Source organism: Monodelphis domestica, chromosome 5, assembly GCF_027887165.1.
Source record: "Monodelphis domestica isolate mMonDom1 chromosome 5, mMonDom1.pri, whole genome shotgun sequence".
NCBI lineage: Eukaryota > Metazoa > Chordata > Mammalia > Didelphimorphia > Didelphidae > Monodelphis > Monodelphis domestica.
The window spans coordinates 271,741,918-271,760,828 of record NC_077231.1 but is presented as its reverse complement, the minus strand read 5'-3'; the positions used below and the strand labels follow the sequence as shown (position 1 = coordinate 271,760,828).

Sequence of the window (18,911 nt, the reverse complement as noted above, 5' to 3'; positions counted from 1 at the left end):
ACGATACACAGGCAAGTCATAAAAATAGCAAAAACTAAAAGACGTTCCCCGATTGAAAAGGAATCTAAGGATATGAACAGACAGTTCTCAAAAGAACTGCAAACCAATTTACAGGGTCCAAATTGACGTTAAGGGTTAGAGGGGTACTCCCTGTTTAAAGCTAGCAGCTCCAATTAACCTTTGGGTCCCTCAAATTTGAAGCTCTGGGGAGTAGGCGGGGACAAAACCAAACTGATAAGGTAGTCATCCAAATTGAAAATCACAAAACATGCCAGAGGATGGCAGTCTCCGAGACAGTATAGGCTGGTTACCATGCAACCGACCAGTTCCCGGAAGGAAATTCCTCCGCCCGGCAGAAGTACATCCGGAACGAGTTTGGCTTCTTTTTAATTGGCTGCCGGTGAGGGGGAGGCGGGTCTTCGTTCTGCGCTTTGCACAAAGTCTCAGTTTGGAGCTGCGCGATTTCATCTTTTCCTTCCCCTTTCTCTTTCAGGAAGGGGAGGGCTGTGCGCATGCTCGCTTTGAGGTGACCTCAAATGTGCTGCCGGTTGTCCGGAAGCCTGTGGAGGGCGAAGAACCCTGGACTGTGAGTTGGCTCCCTGTGGTACGTGAAACCCGCTATGTCTTGGCAGGGGAAGGGAGATGGAGTAGGGACCGATACTGGTTGTCTGTGAGGCCCGCGAGGCCCAAGCCCTGGTTGGCCTCATGACCCCAGCAGGACAACAGCCCCGAGTAGAATGGCCGACGTGCCGTTCGGGCCGCGCTTCTACACTCTGCTGGGTATGAGGCTCCGCACGGGGTCCTTTCTGTTAATCCTCCATTAATTCATTCACCAAGTACTTACGAAACGCCTTCTGCATGCGGAGGGAGAAGGGTCAGTTTGAGAGCTTTTATTAAGCGCAGGTTGTGTGCCAAATTTTATACCAAACGATGGGCATGTGAAGAGATGCTAATCTGCCTTGCTTTCGGAGAGCTCCATTAAAAAAAAAAAAACAACAAAAAAACACCCTTATCTTCTATTTTAGAATCTACTATATATGGGTTCCAAGGCAAATGCACAGTAAGGGCTTAAGCATTGGGGGTTAAGTGACTTGCCCAGGGTCACAAAGCTAGGAGGTCCTCCCTTCTCTAGTCTGGTCAGCCCACCGAACCACCTAGCTTCCCTTACCTCACTCCCCAAAGTTCATATTCTAATAGAGGAGATAACTTTGGGAGGAAATGTACAAACTACGTATATACAAACACATTTATTATGTATGCATAAGCTAACTTTATAATGTATATGAACATATGGCTTTCAGTGCTTATTTATATAAAAAGGCTCTATATGTATGCTATACGTGCATATGTGGCTTCCCTTTATTGCTATAATAAATGTCGGTATATCTTGTACATTATCTTTTCTATGCCATCTTCTTTATTAGGTAATGTGTGGGCTGCTGGGCAGGGGCTGTTGAAGTGAGGAATATCCTCAAGTGTAGAGAGGGGGAGGGAAGTGGCCCTAGTGCTCTGCTCCCTGGTGAGTTGCCACCTTGACTGCACTCTTATTGGGCAGAGGGGTGGGTGATGTGAAAAAAATGTTATCAAGCAGTGTGGAGAGGGGGAGGGGAGCATTTCTTCCCAAGGCCCTCTGCCTTTCTAGTAAGGTATTGGGGGGGGGGGGTGCCCAGGGCCCAAAGAGTGCTCTGCTACATCTTTGGCACCCATGCCATAGGTTTGCCATCTCTGCTCTAACGTGTCAAATTTGCTTAAATCTAACCAGTGGACCAAGAATAGGCATGGTATATGACTTATATTTATTTACCCAAATTAAGAAACTAAGCAGAGAAGGAAAGGTTTTTTTTGTTTATTTTTTTTGTTGATGTGTCTGATTAGCAGAACAGAAAATAGAACTCTAGTTTCTTCACTCAAGTCCCATTCTCCTTCCATTATTCAGGCTACCTCTCTGAATGCACTGTTTGAAAGCAGGGCGGGTGTTGTAGGTAAACTTTAATTGGAAGGACACAAAATACACATATTTGCATTTACATATATATGTGTGTATATATGCATACATGTATAAATAACACACTTATGTACACATATAAGTAAATGGGGCTGGCCAGAATGTGGGGCTAGTGAGAGAAACGATGTCAGTACTTGCATTGTAAGGTTTTAAATGTCTTCCCCAAACTAGAATTGTAGTGCTATATCTTTCTGAAAATAGTGCTCAGAAAACATTTATTAACTTATATGTCAAGTGCTAGGCTTTTGAAGTACAAAGAGACACAAACAATCCCCTGCTCTCAAGGAGTTCACAGTTAAGTGGAAGGAAGAAAGGAGTTAATAAGTACTTAGAGTATTACTAGATTTTTATGAAGAAAAGCAAAAACAATTTAAAAAAATGTTGCTCATAAATTTGTGTAACATAAACCATCTTATTTCCCAGGATGGGTAATATTGGCTTTACTTTTCTCCTGTTTGAAGAGTGATACCAAATTCCAATGAAAGTAATTCCATATTGTTTTAAAGAAGTTTTACATGGATTAGTGGAGTGGCTATAAAAATGTGACTTATTTTTATTTGGTAATATAGAATAAGACAACAAACAAGATATATTTGCTGAAAACATTTATTTTAAATAAGGGCTCCCAATTAATTCTAATTTTCTTTAATAGTTTTGGTGTCAAAGAACATTCAAGATGGCTGCAGCATCAGGGAAGGGATCTATACGGAAAGCAAAATCATTTACTGTAAAGACGGTGCTAAATAACCCGTATGCTGTCAACTGGACTACTCTGGACAGAGATGATATGCACTTCATTTTACAGACACTAGAAGAAAGATTTAAACATGTTGGACTTCAAAAGATTGAGAATCCAAAGAAGAAAAAACGGCCTATTTCAAAACGACAAACTAAAGAAAAGGATTCTATTGATAATGATGAAGTTCCAAAGAAAAAAGAAACAGAAGTTAGCCAGAAAGTACCTGGATGGACTCCTATACATGTGAGGAAACAACTTGCCATTGGGATTAATGAAGTCACCAGAGCGCTAGAAAAAAATGAACTGCTTTTAGTGTTAGTGTGCAAATCTGTCAAACCTGCTATGATGACCTCCCACCTGATTCAGTTGAGTGTCAGCAGAGCTATCCCAGCTTGCCAGGTTCCACGCCTTAGTGAAAGCATTGCACCCGTTATTGGTTTAAAGTGTGTCTTAGCTCTGGGTTTCAAAAAGAACACTGAAGCCTTTGTTGAAGAACTAAAAGCTATAATTCCCAGGGTGCCTAGTTTGCATGTGCCCTGGCTTCATGACAAAACTAAAGATTCCCTGGAAGATACAGACATTGAAACTTTGGAAACTCAAGATGCAAATGTTTTAGAAACCTCCTTTGAAGAGCTTACTAAAAATAAGCGAAAGCTTGTTGAATGTCAGCAAGATACTTCTGCTGTAACTTTACAGCCCCTAAAAATAAAGAAACTAATTCCAAATCCCAATAAGATAAAGAAACCATCAAAAAATAAAAAAACTACTTTAAAGTAACATGTGAAACATAACTTGAAAACATCTTTTCACAATTGAAACTAATTTCTAATAAAATGAATTACTTTTACATATGTCCTCACTATATTGCTTGTTAAATGTTCCTTGTAAAAAAATTAACTTTAGAGCACAAACATATAGTTTTAAACAAATGCTTAAAAGCATCAATTATTTAAAAAAAAATCTGAGTATAAAAACAAAAAGGTATTAAAACATGTTCAAACTGATATAAGTTCATTTAAAAGGCCAGTAAGATGCTGGTTTGTGAAAAGTCTGTATTTTATGATACCTGTCTTCCTATCAAACTCATTATGCCATAGCTGACATGGTTCTGATTCATAGTGCATATGAAATTGGGTTATATATGCGTTATTCTAATGAAATACATTCAGCCAAAGGAAACTATCAGACTTGAAATGGTCGTCTGGAAACAATCCACTTAATTTTGAAATTTTATGTATCAGTAAGTATTAAGGTTAATGGGTAAGGGGAATCAATTGTAATAATTCATTCTTTATAAATGAGTGTCTTAGAGGGAGAAAATGGGCAATCCCTTTATTATACATTTTGTAATAGTTTCATTTTTGCTAGTTTAGGCTTTCATCATGGAATAGTGAAAAAAGAACACTTCATTCTACTCAGGGATAAGACTGTCAGACAATGAGTTCTATTTTATAATGGAGTGGACAGGTAGAAAAGCTAGATATATTGCAAAGGCAAATTCCTTTGCCCAAGTCTAGTCAATGTACATAAAGTATGGTACTTTCGTATATTCTAGATTAGATGCATGGAGTGATAAATACTTTTTAAATAGGCATTTTAGGAAATTCATTTTAACAACAAAGTTAAAGGTTCCTAGTGCCATAATCTTAAATACATGAAAAACATACTGTGGTAATTGGGAGATTAAAAAAAAAGAGTTCAAAGAATGTTTTTGTTGCAACTGTATCTCTAGAGCAAGGGTTCTTAACCTTGGGTCTGAACACTTATTTTTTAAAACATTTTGCTAACTGATTTCCTTTGTAATTCTATATATTAAAAAACAATCTAAGAAGGGATCCTATGGTCTTCATCAGACTCCTAGAGGAGTCCATAACACAAAAGTTTAGAACCTCCTGCTCTAAGGATTTTAAAAAGAGGTGGCCAATAAGTATTTTCTTATAGTTGGCTTATTTTTTAATAGTGAAAAATTGAACTGTCCCATGACATTTGGATAAATTATCTCCGAATAAATTATATTAATATAATGAAATGCAAAGAAATGACAAGTTCAACGATAAAAAAAGTGAGGCAATTAGACAAAATAATGTTCTGCAACTGTATTAAAAATAACTAACAAAGGCCACAAACCTAAATACACAGGTAGATGCAGAAGGGGGCTTATGAGTTGTTTATTTTTATAATCAAAATGTAAGTCGTTTGAATTTTGAGGTTCTACCAGAAGGTTTACTCTATATTTGTTGAGAGGGTTTATTAGTAGTAAATCTCAAAGGTGCTTTTTAGCTAGAAATAATTTTTGGTTTTAATAGAGCAGAACATTCTAGAATTTGTGTTTTCAGGATAATGAAGTAGTTTCTTATAAAATATGTGTAGGCCTGGCTCTCACTGATTAGCTGTGTGAACATGGTATATTGCTTCACTTTAGTCACTACATTGGTTGAAGGAGTTGTATCAAATGCTGATTATAAGTCTAAAGTTCAAGGATTTCCAATCTGTTTTTTCCCCCCCCCTCAACATGGGTAGTTTTACAGTTTGTTTTGGCATCTTTACAGATGATATACTTAAATTGTACATAAGAATGGAGAAGTTATGACTGTCTTATTGAAAAGGGAAAAACAAATCCATGGTTTATTTATTAAGCTCAATTTTAAAACAGCATCTTGATAAAATTAAGAGGGTTAAAATGTGTAATTGAGTTGGTAGGATCATTTTGTCTCAAATAAATGCCAAATTTTTAGAATGCAAAATAGTTTTTTCAATTTTAAATTCAATTTCAAAAATACCTATTTTTAGCCTATATCTTTAGGATCCCTAATAAAGTCCTTTCCCTCTATTAAAATATTTTAAAGGCAGGGTGGTTGTTGGTTCAAAACATTTTTTGAAACATTTTGTTGTTGGTTAATTCTCTTTGGCTTTTTGAAGCCTTGTCTAACATGAATTGGGAGAACACCTTCAGTATTGTGAAAAGGATATATGGTAACTATATAAATTTAAGAGATCCCTTGGGGTACTTGAAAGAAATGCAGGTCTAGTGCTGGAGACTGTCCTCCAAAGTCTTAATACAACATTAAACTTTGTTTTAAACTGCACTAAGACTTTTGGGACACCCTTGTGTGCTAAACTTTCAAAATTTAAAATGGCACCAAAACTTTCTGAACACCCTGTTTGCTATTAAACTGTATATAAAGATTCCTGTGGGCCCCCTGTTGCTTTAGAAAACTTCGTATTTTTATTTATTTTGTTAAATGTTTCCCAATTATATTTTAATCTGGTTCTGGCCACTCAGGAGTATTGCTGGCTGTGGTATTTGACACCTCTGCTTGTATAGACCCAATGGTCCAATAAGTCCCTCTAGTGGTAGCTTTAGTGATCACATGTTTTAGACAGTTCTCAACTAGGGAAAAAGCTTCAGAACAAAGCTGTATAGATAGCCCCTCGACTTGTTTTATATCTTACCAGTTGGGAAAATTATTTTAATTTCTCTTTTTATCAAGAGAAATGCCATCACATAGTTGTACATATTTGTGAAAGGGAGAGCTTTAGAAACTACATTTATTATAAAGAAAGGAGAAAGAATGTCATTTTGTAGCATTTAAGTCAAAGCCCATTACAAGGCCTCATTAGTAGCTCCCTATCTTTTCTGACTATTGGCAATATATTTATATTTTATATACACATATGTTACACAGTGAAACTTTGTTTCAAACTCTGGATAAAAACACTGTCAGTAACAAAATTATGAATACTTATTTACAAATAAGATATTTTCATTAGAATGACATGTCCTGTTAAATCAAAATTGGTTTAAAGGAACTTGTGCAATTTGCATTAGCAATGGAAACATTCAGACTATCAGTGTCCTGATAGCATTAATTAATTTCATTGGGTATTTAGTTTGGGATCTTTCCCTCACATTGCTTTAAAGGAAAAAAAAAACTAAACTAAAATTGAACAGCAGCTGCAATATATAGTAATGAGGGTATACTCTTTCAGACAGAATGTAATGATTGCACCAAACAGTTCAGTGCTACTTACTGATTGAATCCACTGATCTTGTGAAGAGCAAAGTATAAATTTGTGTTTTTATTGACTTGGCAGCATTGTGTATTTGATAAATGCACCAGTCAACCCAGTACATTTTTATACAGCTTCACACTTAATTACCAAGACTTCTCATTTGAGCTACAAAAGTATTGGCCTCTTATAAATTTGCCCAAATAATATCCATGTGAAATGAATAAGCAAAAATATTCAGAATGAATCCTTCATTCTGTAACACTGACAAACATTACCACTTAATAAATAGAAATGCAGCAGTTTATGTATTAGCAAAGATTTTCTTTCATTAATCCTTCACTGCAGTTCAGTTTGTATAAAAAGTCCATTTTCTACAATGGAAAAATACCTTCTCTTTGTCAAGAGGCAACTAAAGCTCTGAAAATAAGAGGAATGTGCTCAGTACCTTTCTCCCCCTGTTCTCTCCGAGGAACAAACTATAAGTTGGATGAATTTTTCATTTCAAAATTGACAAAAATAAGTAAAATTGGTCAAGTGTGGAATTTCTTCATATTTTCAGATTTTATAGATCACTTTGATTTCACTTAAATTGTGCTTTTATTCTTTGGAACAGTGGTTCCGAGATTTGTCAACTAGAACAGGAACTCAAATGATGACTGCAGAGTTCTAGAAATGAAAATGTCCTACTGTAAAACAAGACCAACCTAAAGAAAGGGAAGAAATGCAATAGTCAGAAAAAGGAATAATAGTAATGATAATAACATTTATGTAGCATTTAGTAATGTGCAAGACTCTGTGCTAAGCACTTTATAATTATAATCTCATTTGATCCTCTAAATACTCCTGGGACATAGATATTGTAATTTTCCTTATCTTGTAGTTAAAATTGAGGCACAGAGAGGTTAAGTAGCATGCTTAGGGTCACAATGCTAGTAAATATCTATAGTTGGATTTGAACTCAGGTCTTCCTTTCTTTCCACTGAGCCACCTATCTGCACAAGTTTAAATGTAGGCAAACCAGTATTTATAACATAAGGTGAAAATGCATCACTTTTTTTTTTTAACCCTTACCTTCTGTCTTGGAATTAATACTGTGTATTGGCTCCAAGGCAGAAGAATGGTAAGGGCTCGGCAATGGGGCTTAAGTGATTTGTCCAGGGTCACACAGCTAGGAAGTGTCTGAGGCCAAATTTGAACCTACGACCTCCAGTCTCTAGGCCTGGCTCTCAATCCACTGAGCTACCCAGCTGCCCCACTTTACTTTTAAAGGTATATAAAACTTGATATTAAAAATACCTTTAAAAAGAATGAAGGAAAGTTTTTAAACTTAAACCAATTGCATTTTACCCTAGTTTCCACTTACCTTTTCAGATTCTGTTCCTGGACACCGCCAGTTGTACAAATAATATTGCAAATTACCATCTCCTATACCAAACTTGAGTTTTTCTAGGAATGTTTTATTTTCCATCAAATCTAGTGCATTGAACACATCAAATCCTTTCTGCCAATAAAAAAATTCAATGAACATTTTCAAAGTATTAGAGCCTAATATTCAAGTCTAAATTTAAAAATATTAAAAACTGTCAATAGTTGAATTATCCTGCCTAATGCCTTAAATAATCTTTGCTAAGAGGATAGTCAGTAAAAATATCTAGGAATACTGAGCCATGAAAATTAGAACACAGACTGCTTAAGAAGAAAATGGACATGATAGCATCATTTGTGAAAGCATTTGTTTTAACCCTATTTTAGAAAGAAAATGTCTTAATACTGCTTTTGTCCAAATGTACATTGCCCTTTTCTCTTCCCAAATCTGATCTATAGAAAAAACTGACTGGATTATTTTCATTGCATACCTATATGAACATATTTTGTTTTCTTTCAAGGATATCTCATTTCATAAAGACAATCAAAAGTGGCTCATATTTTGATCAATGTGGTTATTCATTCTCTTGGGATTTCTAACTGCTGCACTCTGAGTTCTGATATTCAGAAAAGGAAAAGAGTTCTAACAATTTCATGTGAACTAATGTATTGAACATAAGTGTTTCCATACAATAATAATTTTTTGGCTTGATAGTAGAATTCTAGTTAAGCTTTAAGATATTAGCCACTTGTAGATGGACTAAAAAATTTGTAACAGGCCTTGGAGGAAATATTTAATTCTGTAATTCAGTGTCATTATACAGATGACTATTTTTTTTCCTTGAAGCAAATTGAAATCAACATATTGATGTTGGACCCTTTGGGGCTGTTTTTGTTTGACTCAAAGACAAAACTTTATTACCAAAGGCTGGAAAAATTAATGGAATTCCTGTTTTGACACACTGTCACTATAAACTATATTGCCACACTCACTAATTTTATCACAACGCTTTGGGCTTTTCTTGGTTGTTTTGTTTAGAAGACTATCTCCCTCTTAAGCTGGCTGGAAGTGAGCTGTCACTCTCGGGCCTTGAACCTACTACTTAAGAGCACAGAAGTTTTCATCTACTTGACTTTAGATGAGGGGCCAGTTGGCCCCTTCTTAAGGATCCTGGTGGCCCTCTGCTCCTGGAGGATAACCATTGGTGCCAGATTTAGAGAGGACACCCAATTGGTTTTTGCTGTACTGCAGCTCAGAACTCTTAACTCAAATTTTCCATCAGCCTCCCCTGTTAGCAGAGATTTCAGGCATAAGCCCGTTATCTGAAGCAAATTACCAATGGTTTTCCTAACTTCTTGCTTGAGAAACTTAGAATATTAACATAGAATATGATGAGATACATTTGGAACCACTTTTCCATATTTGATCAGATATTTAACTACAGATCCTCTTAGCTGTCCATCTTTGTTAGTATCTCATAGCTTTCACTTAATTGTGCTATTTCATAAATCAGAGATAAATAATAACCATTCTGAGATTTTTCTTTTATAGGAATAGACTGATTGTGATGTTTACAGATACTAAACACTAAAGGTTCTGGGGAAATTGTCAAAATACCCCTTTGATTAATGATCAAAATATTGAGATGTTTTTAGAGTTTTATTGTCTGTGGAAGAAAATAAAGTTTTTGGCAAGTGAATTTTGAAGAAAAAGTTGCTTACCAATTTAGCAATAATGAGGGCATCATTCATTAAGTCCAGTAGTGGAGTTTCAGTATGAATGTTGTAGAAGGAATAAGCAGCTTTTAGGCTTTTATGAACCGGGTGATGCATGACAGTGGAAGGTAGCGTGTAGAAGCTCAGGAAGTCAGTTAACATACCATTTGAGCACTAAAAAAACAAAACAGATGTCAGGCAGAGAAATATGGCCCCCAACACTTACCTAACAATATGTTTGCAGAGAGCTTTTCTCAAATAAGCCTCTGAGATAGAAACCCTCATTTTATAAGAAGACAGACTTTGAGAGGATAAATGACTTGTTTGTCACAATCTATCCTCTTTCTCCCTTGCTAGTCTGGTTTTACATTACTCCTTCCTTTTACAATCTCACCAGACTGGCCTGGCTATGCCATAATCTTTCGCTGCCTCTGATACTTTGCAGTGGCTGTTCCCCATGTTTGGAACATCCATTCTTTCTCCATTCTTCATCACAGAATTCCTTAATCCCTTTAAGACTCAGCTCCAGGATTAAGTTTTACACAAAATCTTTCCTTTTTCTTTGAGGTCAGGAGTTGTTTTTACCACATTAACTACACTTTCCTATCTCCAGTAGAATAGCTAATAATAATAAGGTATTTACATGGTGCATTAAGTTTTGCAAAATGCTTTACATATATTAACTGAATTGATCTTCACAACAACCCTGATGTAGGTGTTATAATTCCTATTTAATAAATGAGAAAACTAAACCATACAGGTTAAGTGACTTACCCTGGGACCCACAGCTAGTTAAGTATTGAGACTATATTTGAATTTAGGTTTTCCTGACTCTAGGTCCAGCACTCTACTGTGCTGCTTGACTGCCTTCATAGGCAGGCAGGGACTGTTTTATTATTTTTTCTTTATATCTTCTGTATCTGGCACTTAATACATATCTATTGATTATCTAGGATCATATAGCTTTTAAGTGCCTGAAAAAGAATTTGAACTCAGGTTTTCTTACTCCCAAGTCCTGCATGCTTGCCCCTATGATGCCTATGTATATACCTTAATGAATTTATTTTATCATCAGTTTCTTCATAAATGTCCAAGTTTAATTACAACTTTTAGGATGAGACACAGATAAAGTTAGGATTCATACAACACTATTTTCTAGCTGTGATTAGAAAGATCCACTACACTGTTTGGTAGGATATGGGGTTGAATTCATTGCCAGCTTAAATCTGTAATTTATAGAGATGCTTAGGGAGATAAAATCCTCTGAAGTAAAAACTTCCTGGGAATGATTTCTGGAAGTGATACCACCAGCAATCAAAAGCAGCACTTATTAGAGCAGCACAGTAACTCCCAATGAGAACCTTCATTGTAAAGATTAGAATAAGAGCTCTGTTATCCTAAGATTGTCCTGTGTCCTCAAAACTATTTTCCTAAGAAAAAAATGCAATAAAACTTATGATGGGGCAAAGATTTTACCAGCTAACTGCATAGAGAAATCAGGTGTTATTCAACAAGCATTTGTTAATTCCATACTCATATATATATAAACTGGGGTTATTACTCCAAACTTCTCCCAGATGGAGGAAGAGCTCCAGTCAGCTGATGTGAAGGTGACTGGAAACACAGCATCAGGGTAGCAGGGTGAAAATGAGGCCAGGATTCCGAGTCAGAAGACTTGGATTCAAGTCGAAGCTCTGCCATTTACTATAACTTGTATGGCCTCAGGCAAGTCACAGTTTCCAGCCAAGGTTTCCTCAGTGTTAAAATGAGAGATTTGACCTAGATGATGTCTGAGGACCCAGTCTATTTAGAGGTCTTCTCTTTCTAAATTTGCAACTGTAAAATTTAAAGAAACATGATTATCAAGTAAAACAAGAAAGGTTAAAATTATTTGGCTTTTTCCTGGCTTTAAAAATAAAAACCATAAAGCTTATTTGTTAAGCAATCTAAAAGATTCAAAACATCCTGGTGTATGAACATTAAAATAATCCTTTGGTAATTTGTTCTCTATGGTTCTAAAGCTGAAACTTGCATTCAAGAGCAGAAAGACCCTAAGATAATGGATATAGCAATGAAAAACATAAGTCTCTATTTCTTTTTTTCCCCTTCCTTCCTATTAAATATTTACTTAAGGGAATAATCTAAGAGAGAAGCTTACAATAGTCTTTTTTTTTTAATTTTTATCCTTAACTTTTGCCTTAGAATCAATACTGAGCATCAGTTCCAAGGCAGAAGAGAGGTAAGGGCTAAGCAATTGAAGTTAAGTGACTTGCTCAGTCACATAGCGAGGAAGTATCAGAAGCTAGATTAGAACCCAGGATCTTTTTCTCCAGGTCTGTCTGTTCATCCACAGAGCCACTTAACTGCCCCTACAGTAGCCTTAATGTCTAGATAATTAGGTGAAGGTAAGTGTTAATTGCCTTCTTTCTCTGACTGATTATCAAACTTTTTGGTCTCTGGCCTGTTTCTACTCTAAAAATTATTGAGAACTCCTCTTCTCCCCAAAGAGCCTTTGTTTATATAGGCTATATCTATTGATATTTACTCAATTAGAAACTAAAGCAGCATGGTAGTATTAGGAAAATAGTTTGGAACTTGTGGAATTACTAAAAAACCATCATCATCTGAAAATTTGAGGTGATTTCTCAGTAAAGGATATTTATTAAAATAATACCCTCGCATTATCCCAATCACTGTGGCATTCTTACAGTTTCTCACAATGCTGCCATCTTCATAACTTTGTACCACTATGCCTTGTGCTTAGAAAGCATTCCCTCCTCATGTCTCTTGGGATTCCTACTTCAAAGTGTAATTAAGATTTCATGAGGACCCTCCACCCCCACCTCAAGTTCTAGGTCCACCCAGTTTGTTATCTTGTATAGATTTTGTTCATTCATCTACATGTTTTCTCCAAACAGAATTTAAACCCCTTGAAGGCAGAGACCTTTTCATTTTTGTCTTTTTGTATCTGGCACCTAGCACATAGTGGGAGCTTAATATGTATGGTATACACAATATATGTATATGAAACTCAAGTTTATTTGAAAGAGAACTTTATTTTCCCAGGTATACTAGGCAATGTAATATTGACATACATGCCTTTCTGTTGACCTTGCCTAGTTTGTGGTGTTAGAGATGTTTCTTTGCTTTTTGTTAAGCCTAAAAATCAAGCTCAAGGAAAGCAATATTCATGATTCTTCTTGCTTAGAGATACATTTTCCTAGCAATTACTAAAAGCATATAGATTTCTTGATTGGCATAAGTTTTATACTAATAAATTTCTTGTACAACCTTTGCATATATTTTTACTATATGGTTTTAGTTTAAAAATATTCTATTAGGATTGGGAAACTGGTTTATGTCTTTAAAAAATGCTCCAGTAGTTTCTTTTTATCTTAGACTTTGAATTCCTAAGATAGAGAAAAACTTTGAACTCATAGGTAGAAAGTATGCTTTTGAAAAGTCCCTCCTTCCTATCTTGTGCTTGAATGGCAGATAAATATGTCTTTCACATTCATATCCAAAGACTGCTATAAAATTATATTTTAAGTTTTATCTCTGACTATATGAGTACTGTTTGGAATAGATCTTAAAGTGGTTAAAATTAATATCAGTCTTAGGAATTGAGTCTTTTTTTTTTATAAAAAAGGGAAGAACAAAGTTCCCCATCACCACACAAAATAGGGAGTACCTATCCTGAATTAAGAAGTGCTTGGGGTTCCACCCTCAGAAACAGTGTTCCTGCCTATTTAAGACCAAGTACCAGACATTTTCATAAATCCTAAAATCTAATTTCAGTAAATTAGGCTTTAGATTCTTAAGTTCTGTGCACAGACTAATTTTTTTGTTCTGGTATGATATAACTATTATCACAAAAGGCACTCATTTAGAGAGCACTTGCTCTCTAAGTGGTGGGAAAAGAAATGCTCCAAACTACAACTCAAAGTTAAAGCATTTTCTTTTCACCTCCCGATTTTCCAACGAAATATCACAAAAAGGTATACCAGTAATGAATTCATAAACCCTAGAGATATTTGGATATATGTACATGTTTATGATGACTGGAAAATCTAGAGAATAAGGGACAAAAGAACTCTTCTAATATGTAGATACGAAGTCATTAGTATCTCATTGACCCAGTTTAGAAATTTTTTTCTCCCCCCCCCCTTTTATCTCCTTTCTTTATCATCTTTCAACCTCTTTGGTTAATAAAACATTTTCTCAAAATTTTAGAAAGGACAACTTTTAAATTCAAAGAATCTTGTCCCTTGATTTGAGGTAGAAACTCCAGATTCATAGAATGTTAGAGTTGGAAAGAGTCATCATCTAGTTAATTTCCCCCTTTTTATAGGTAGAAAAAAGGATCAGAGGGTGGTCACTTGCTTAAGATCACACTAATTAATGGGAGAATTAGGACTGGAAGTCAGATACTTAAAAGGCCAAGAAAGATTAGTGGAATGGGAAAATTATTTTTTTCTTCATGTTCCAGCCAATTTCTTGAGTTCTTTGAATTCCACATGCCATTTTCATACTTTCACATGTTTGCAAAATCTATCTTCCATTTTATATCCTTATCTTAATCTTTCAGATTCATTCCTGACCCTTTTCAAGATTTATCTCGGTGTAGTCTTTCTCCTAATTCCTCTAGTTATTAGTGAACTCACTCTAAACATCTCTAGAGGATGTTGTCAGCCTAACTTATTGACTGAAATAGAAAGGAAAACCAAATTTACACCTTTGTAGTATTGAGAGAGTGTTTTGGAGTCTCTGAGAGGTTAAGACAGTTTCCCAGAAGATAGTAAAAGTCGGACTCTTCCTGTGTCTCTGAGGCTGGCTCTATCCACCATTTCATACTACCTGTGAGTACATTTTTTAAAAATACAGTGGGATTCATGGAAGAAGAGAAAAAATGTGGAAGGTATATGATCTTCTAAGAAACATTTCACAATATTTTTATATATGTGAAACTGGATTAAATTACTTAACCATTGATATGACAACAGCTTTGGATCAAAAAGGTTATCAGTGAGATAAAACAATAGGCTAGAGTTAGGAAGGTGAATTTTAGCAATAATAAAGGCAAAGTCTTTCATTTTCATTTTTGAAAAAACCAGCTGCAAAAGTAAAGATAAAAAGCATCAGCTCATAGGAAATTGATCTTGATGAATTTAGGTTATCAGGTCCAGGTGAAAGAATTGGTGAATGTGATCGTTGAGCCACTGCCATGAACCTCTGAAAGATCTTAGAGAACAGAAAACATGCTAAAGGCCTGCAGAAAGGCAACTGCTTTTCCAAAAAAGGGGAAGAGAGTGGAACTGACATTATAATTGAAGTTTGTCTTCAGTTCTTGTTTAAATATTATAGCATCTTATTTAAGGAGCTAATTAGTGAATATGTAAGAAAGGAAGCATTCATTGATCACAAAATGCCACTGTAGAACAGGTCATGCCAAACAAACTTCATTTCCTTTCTTTTTTTTTAACAAGAATACTTTATTAGTAAATCAGGAGGAAGCTGATAGATCAGTAGTTTTTAGCTTTAAGTCCCCAGATTGGATCCATAGATAGATTTTTATAGGGTTCTTGAACTTGGGGGGAAAAGAAATCTTTATTTTCACTATTCTCTAACTGGAACTTAGTATTTTCTTCAATTACTTAGAAAATTCTGAGAATGTGGCTATAGGTTTCACCAAACAGGCAAAGGAGTCCATCCTTGACACAGGAAAGGCTAAGAACCTCTATAGATAAATTAACCTGGATTTTAGCCAAGTATTTAAAAAAGTTCCTTGTGCTATTCTTGTGGACAAAAAAAAAAAAAGAAGGATGTAGTTCAGACAACAATAATAATAATATTTAATAGCTAACATAGCTTCTGCTAGGTGCCAAGCACTGGGTTTATCACTTTATAAATATTTCATTTTGTCTTTACAACAATATTGCAAGGTGAATGCTATTAATCCCTATTTTATAGGTGAGGAAATGAGATAAACTGAGAGTAAGTGATTTGCCTACAGGTCACACAGCTAGTAAATGTCTGAGGCCAGTTTGGAATATGGCATTCTATTTTCTGTGACACCTAGCTGAGGGCAGGGACTGCTTTTCCTCATTAATCCCAATGCCTAGCTTGGTGGCCTACATATAAAAAGCCTTCATTAAAAGTCTTCATTATTCATTTGTCTCCAGACTTATTCAAAAGTCTCCAGAATTTACAAAAGATAGAGTCCTTTCATGCAAACATAGCTTCTTAGCAATATCATACAGTATGGCTATTTTATATATTCATACAATGACTTTAAAGTAGTGAAACTATATAAAAAATAGCAATTTCATGGTGACATTAAGTGACTTGCTCAGGGTCATACAGCTAATAAATGTTGGTTCTGCATTTGAACTTAGCTCTTACTAATTCCAGACGTGGCTTTCTATTAATTATGCCACTTGGTGGCATATATATTAAGCTGGTGGTGGCAATTATATTAAGCTTGTGAAAAGGCATGCCCTAAAGAGTAGTCATTGATAGTTCAGTATAAGCTTAGAAGGGGTTCTTGACTGGTGTGCCCCAAGGATCTTGTCTTAGTCTTTCACTATGTAACATTTTATTTAAAAATGTTTTAAAGATATGGCTTGCAGAGGTAGGTGGGTGGCTTAGACAACTAGACCTGGAGACAGAAAATCCTGGGTTTAAAACTGGCCTCAAACATTTTTAGCTGGGTAACCCTAAGCTAAGTTATTTAACCCCCATTGCCTAGCTCTTACCAATCTTTTGCCTTAGAACCAATACAAAGTATTGATGCTAAGACAGAAAGAGGCTTATTTAAAAAGAAAAAAGATATAGCTTGCTTATATGTGACACAAAGCTAAAAGGGATAACTAAGATAATGGCTGACAGGCACCAAAGCAGTCTTGATTTGAAAATTGAGCCATATTTAATAAAAGGATAAGTGTAAGTTTTATGTTTCAGCTCAAAAGCTATATAACCATTACAGTATTTTGGGAAACTTTTGACAAAATCTTTCCTTAATTTTTTTTTTTAATACTGAAATACTTTTAGGAATTTCTTTTGGGTGGATGAAAAAGAATTTGGCAAATGAACTGTTCATTGACAAAACAACTGTTCTTTACTGATTTCATAAGTAGAAGAATGGGGAAGGCAATGAGCATTTATTAAGCACTTGTTATGTGCCAAGTATTGTGCTATATGTTTTTACAAACATCTCAATTGACCTTTTCCTTTTTTTGTATCTTGACAAGTACAAGATGGGGAAGTGTGTCTAGATAAGCTTATCTAAAAAGATCTAAGGTTTTTAGTGACTTTCATGCACAATTGGGTGTGATATGGCAACTTTAAAAAAACATCCTTTTCAAATGTATTTATAGAGGTTTGATGTTCAGGACTAGGGAGAAAATGAATGGTCTTTGTCAGACCCCATTGTGTTAGATTCTATGTGTTATATCTTAGGACATTGAGAAGTTGGAGAGTGCCCAGTGGAGCATGACCAAGATGGTGAAGGGCCTTGAGATTATGCTATATAGAATCAGTAGACAGAAAAGGGGATATTTAGCCTGAAGAAGAGAATGGTTGAGGAGGACATGAAAGCTGTCCTCTAGTATTTGGGGGTTCTCATGTAAAGGAGGAATTATACTTTGTATCAGAGGGCAGAATTATAGGAGCAATGGTTAGAAGTATCAAAATGATATTTAGATTTGACAAACTTCCTAATATTTAGAACTGCTTAAAAATTTAGTGGACTCCTGAGAAGGTAATGGATTTCTATTCCATGGAGGTAGATTTTTAAATAAGGAGGACTGTCATTTAGGTATGCATTGGACTAGATGTCCTCTGAGGCCTTTGTATAACTCTGAGATTCTGAGACTTCCAGCCCCAGGAGTCAATATAATGTGGCAGCCAAAAATGTTAATGGCACCTGAGGCTTCAGTAACAGAAGTACAATATCCAGAATTAAGGAGGTAATGGTTTTATTGTTCTCAGCTCAGGTTGGACTACATAAATCTTAGCAAGGACATAGACTGTTGAGAGGGGAAAAAACGAGGATTAAGAGGTGACATAGAACTTAGACAGGCCACTTAACCTCTGGCTTCAGTCTCTTCATTTGTAAACTAGGAGGGTTGGACTAGATCATCTCTAAATTTCTTTCTAGCTAAGAATGATAGATTTAAAGTCATACAAGGATTGAGTGAAAGAGCTGAGAAATTTACTCTGAAGAAGTCTTCATATTTATGGGGAACATGATATTTATCTTCAAATATCTGAAGGACTGTCATAAGGAAGAGGTATTGACCAATATGTGGACCAGCAAGTTCCAGGGAGGCAGAATTTTACCTTTAGATAAGAAAAACTTCCTCACAATTAGAGCTGTCTGGTAATAGAATTGGCACAGAGGCATTGGGTTTCCCTATGCCAGGATATCTTCAAGCAGAGGCTAGAGGAACATTTCAGATGTTGTGGAAGTTTTTCATGCTTCAGGTAGGGGTTAGCCTACAATGCCCTTGAAAGTCCCTTCCAGTTCTGAGACTTTTATGATGTTCAAACTTCTGTTAGTCACCTTATCTTTACCTCTACTACAAATGTGTCGATAATATGATCCTGAGGCAGAAACCAATGGGCCACTTCCTCTTCATTCATCACTGGGGCAAGATGAAACTGCTTCAGATAGTTGTTAATTAATTCTCGAACAGCTTTGATATCTTTTGGCTCCATCGGTCTCAAACCTGAAGTCTTTGTGACCTTGTTATTGTGACACAAAAAAGAAATGATCAAATGTTAAATTCAAGAGGATTAAAAGTAGGCTAGAGTACACAATCTGGGTAATTTGTTAAATTCTAGAGCAGGATACACACAAAGCTGTCTTATTTTTTATCTCCCTGTAGATAGATAGCCTTTAGTCAGTAATCCACATGACCCACTTACTCAAATGTTAACACATATCCAAAGGGGATATACCAAGTTGAATAGAACCAGCTGACAAGAATGTTAATAGTAGATTGGAAAATTCCATAAATATCCATACATTAATTCAGTTCTAGGGATCACCACTCCACAATGCCCAAGTTT

General features: G+C 35.6%; 2 protein-coding genes across 4 annotated transcripts in view; one reads left to right on the top strand and one right to left on the bottom strand.

Moving 5' to 3' along the window:
* The first annotated feature begins 406 nt into the window (after positions 1 to 406).
* Positions 407 to 3,591, top strand: RPP38 (ribonuclease P/MRP subunit p38). Its single transcript, XM_007504929.3, has 2 exons — positions 407 to 780; positions 2,658 to 3,591. The coding sequence occupies exons 1-2, from the start codon at positions 706 to 708 to the stop codon at positions 3,519 to 3,521; spliced, it is 939 nt and encodes a 312-aa protein (XP_007504991.1). The 5' UTR covers positions 407 to 705; the 3' UTR covers positions 3,522 to 3,591.
* Positions 2,598 to 18,911, bottom strand: part of NMT2 (N-myristoyltransferase 2) — an 85,146-nt gene continuing 68,832 nt past the window's right edge. For all 3 annotated transcript variants that reach the window (XM_001368464.4, XM_007504926.3, XM_056800160.1), the window contains exons 9-12: positions 18,414 to 18,584; positions 9,846 to 10,013; positions 8,122 to 8,259; positions 2,598 to 7,462 (exon numbers count right to left, since the gene is read on the bottom strand). In XM_001368464.4, coding sequence (XP_001368501.1) covers positions 7,442 to 7,462; positions 8,122 to 8,259; positions 9,846 to 10,013; positions 18,414 to 18,584 — 498 coding nt within the window. In that variant the 3' untranslated portion in view covers positions 2,598 to 7,441. The remainder of the gene's footprint in view (positions 7,463 to 8,121; positions 8,260 to 9,845; positions 10,014 to 18,413; positions 18,585 to 18,911) is intronic.

Excerpts from the sequence above, each read along its gene's own strand:
- RPP38 (XM_007504929.3), top strand. The coding sequence starts at position 706 with ATGACCCCAGCAGGACAACAGCCCCGAGTAGAATGGCCGACGTGCCGT. Across the intron at positions 781-2,657 it reads GCGCTTCTACACTCTGCTGG|TTTTGGTGTCAAAGAACATT; the intron begins GTATGAGGCTCC and ends TTTCTTTAATAG.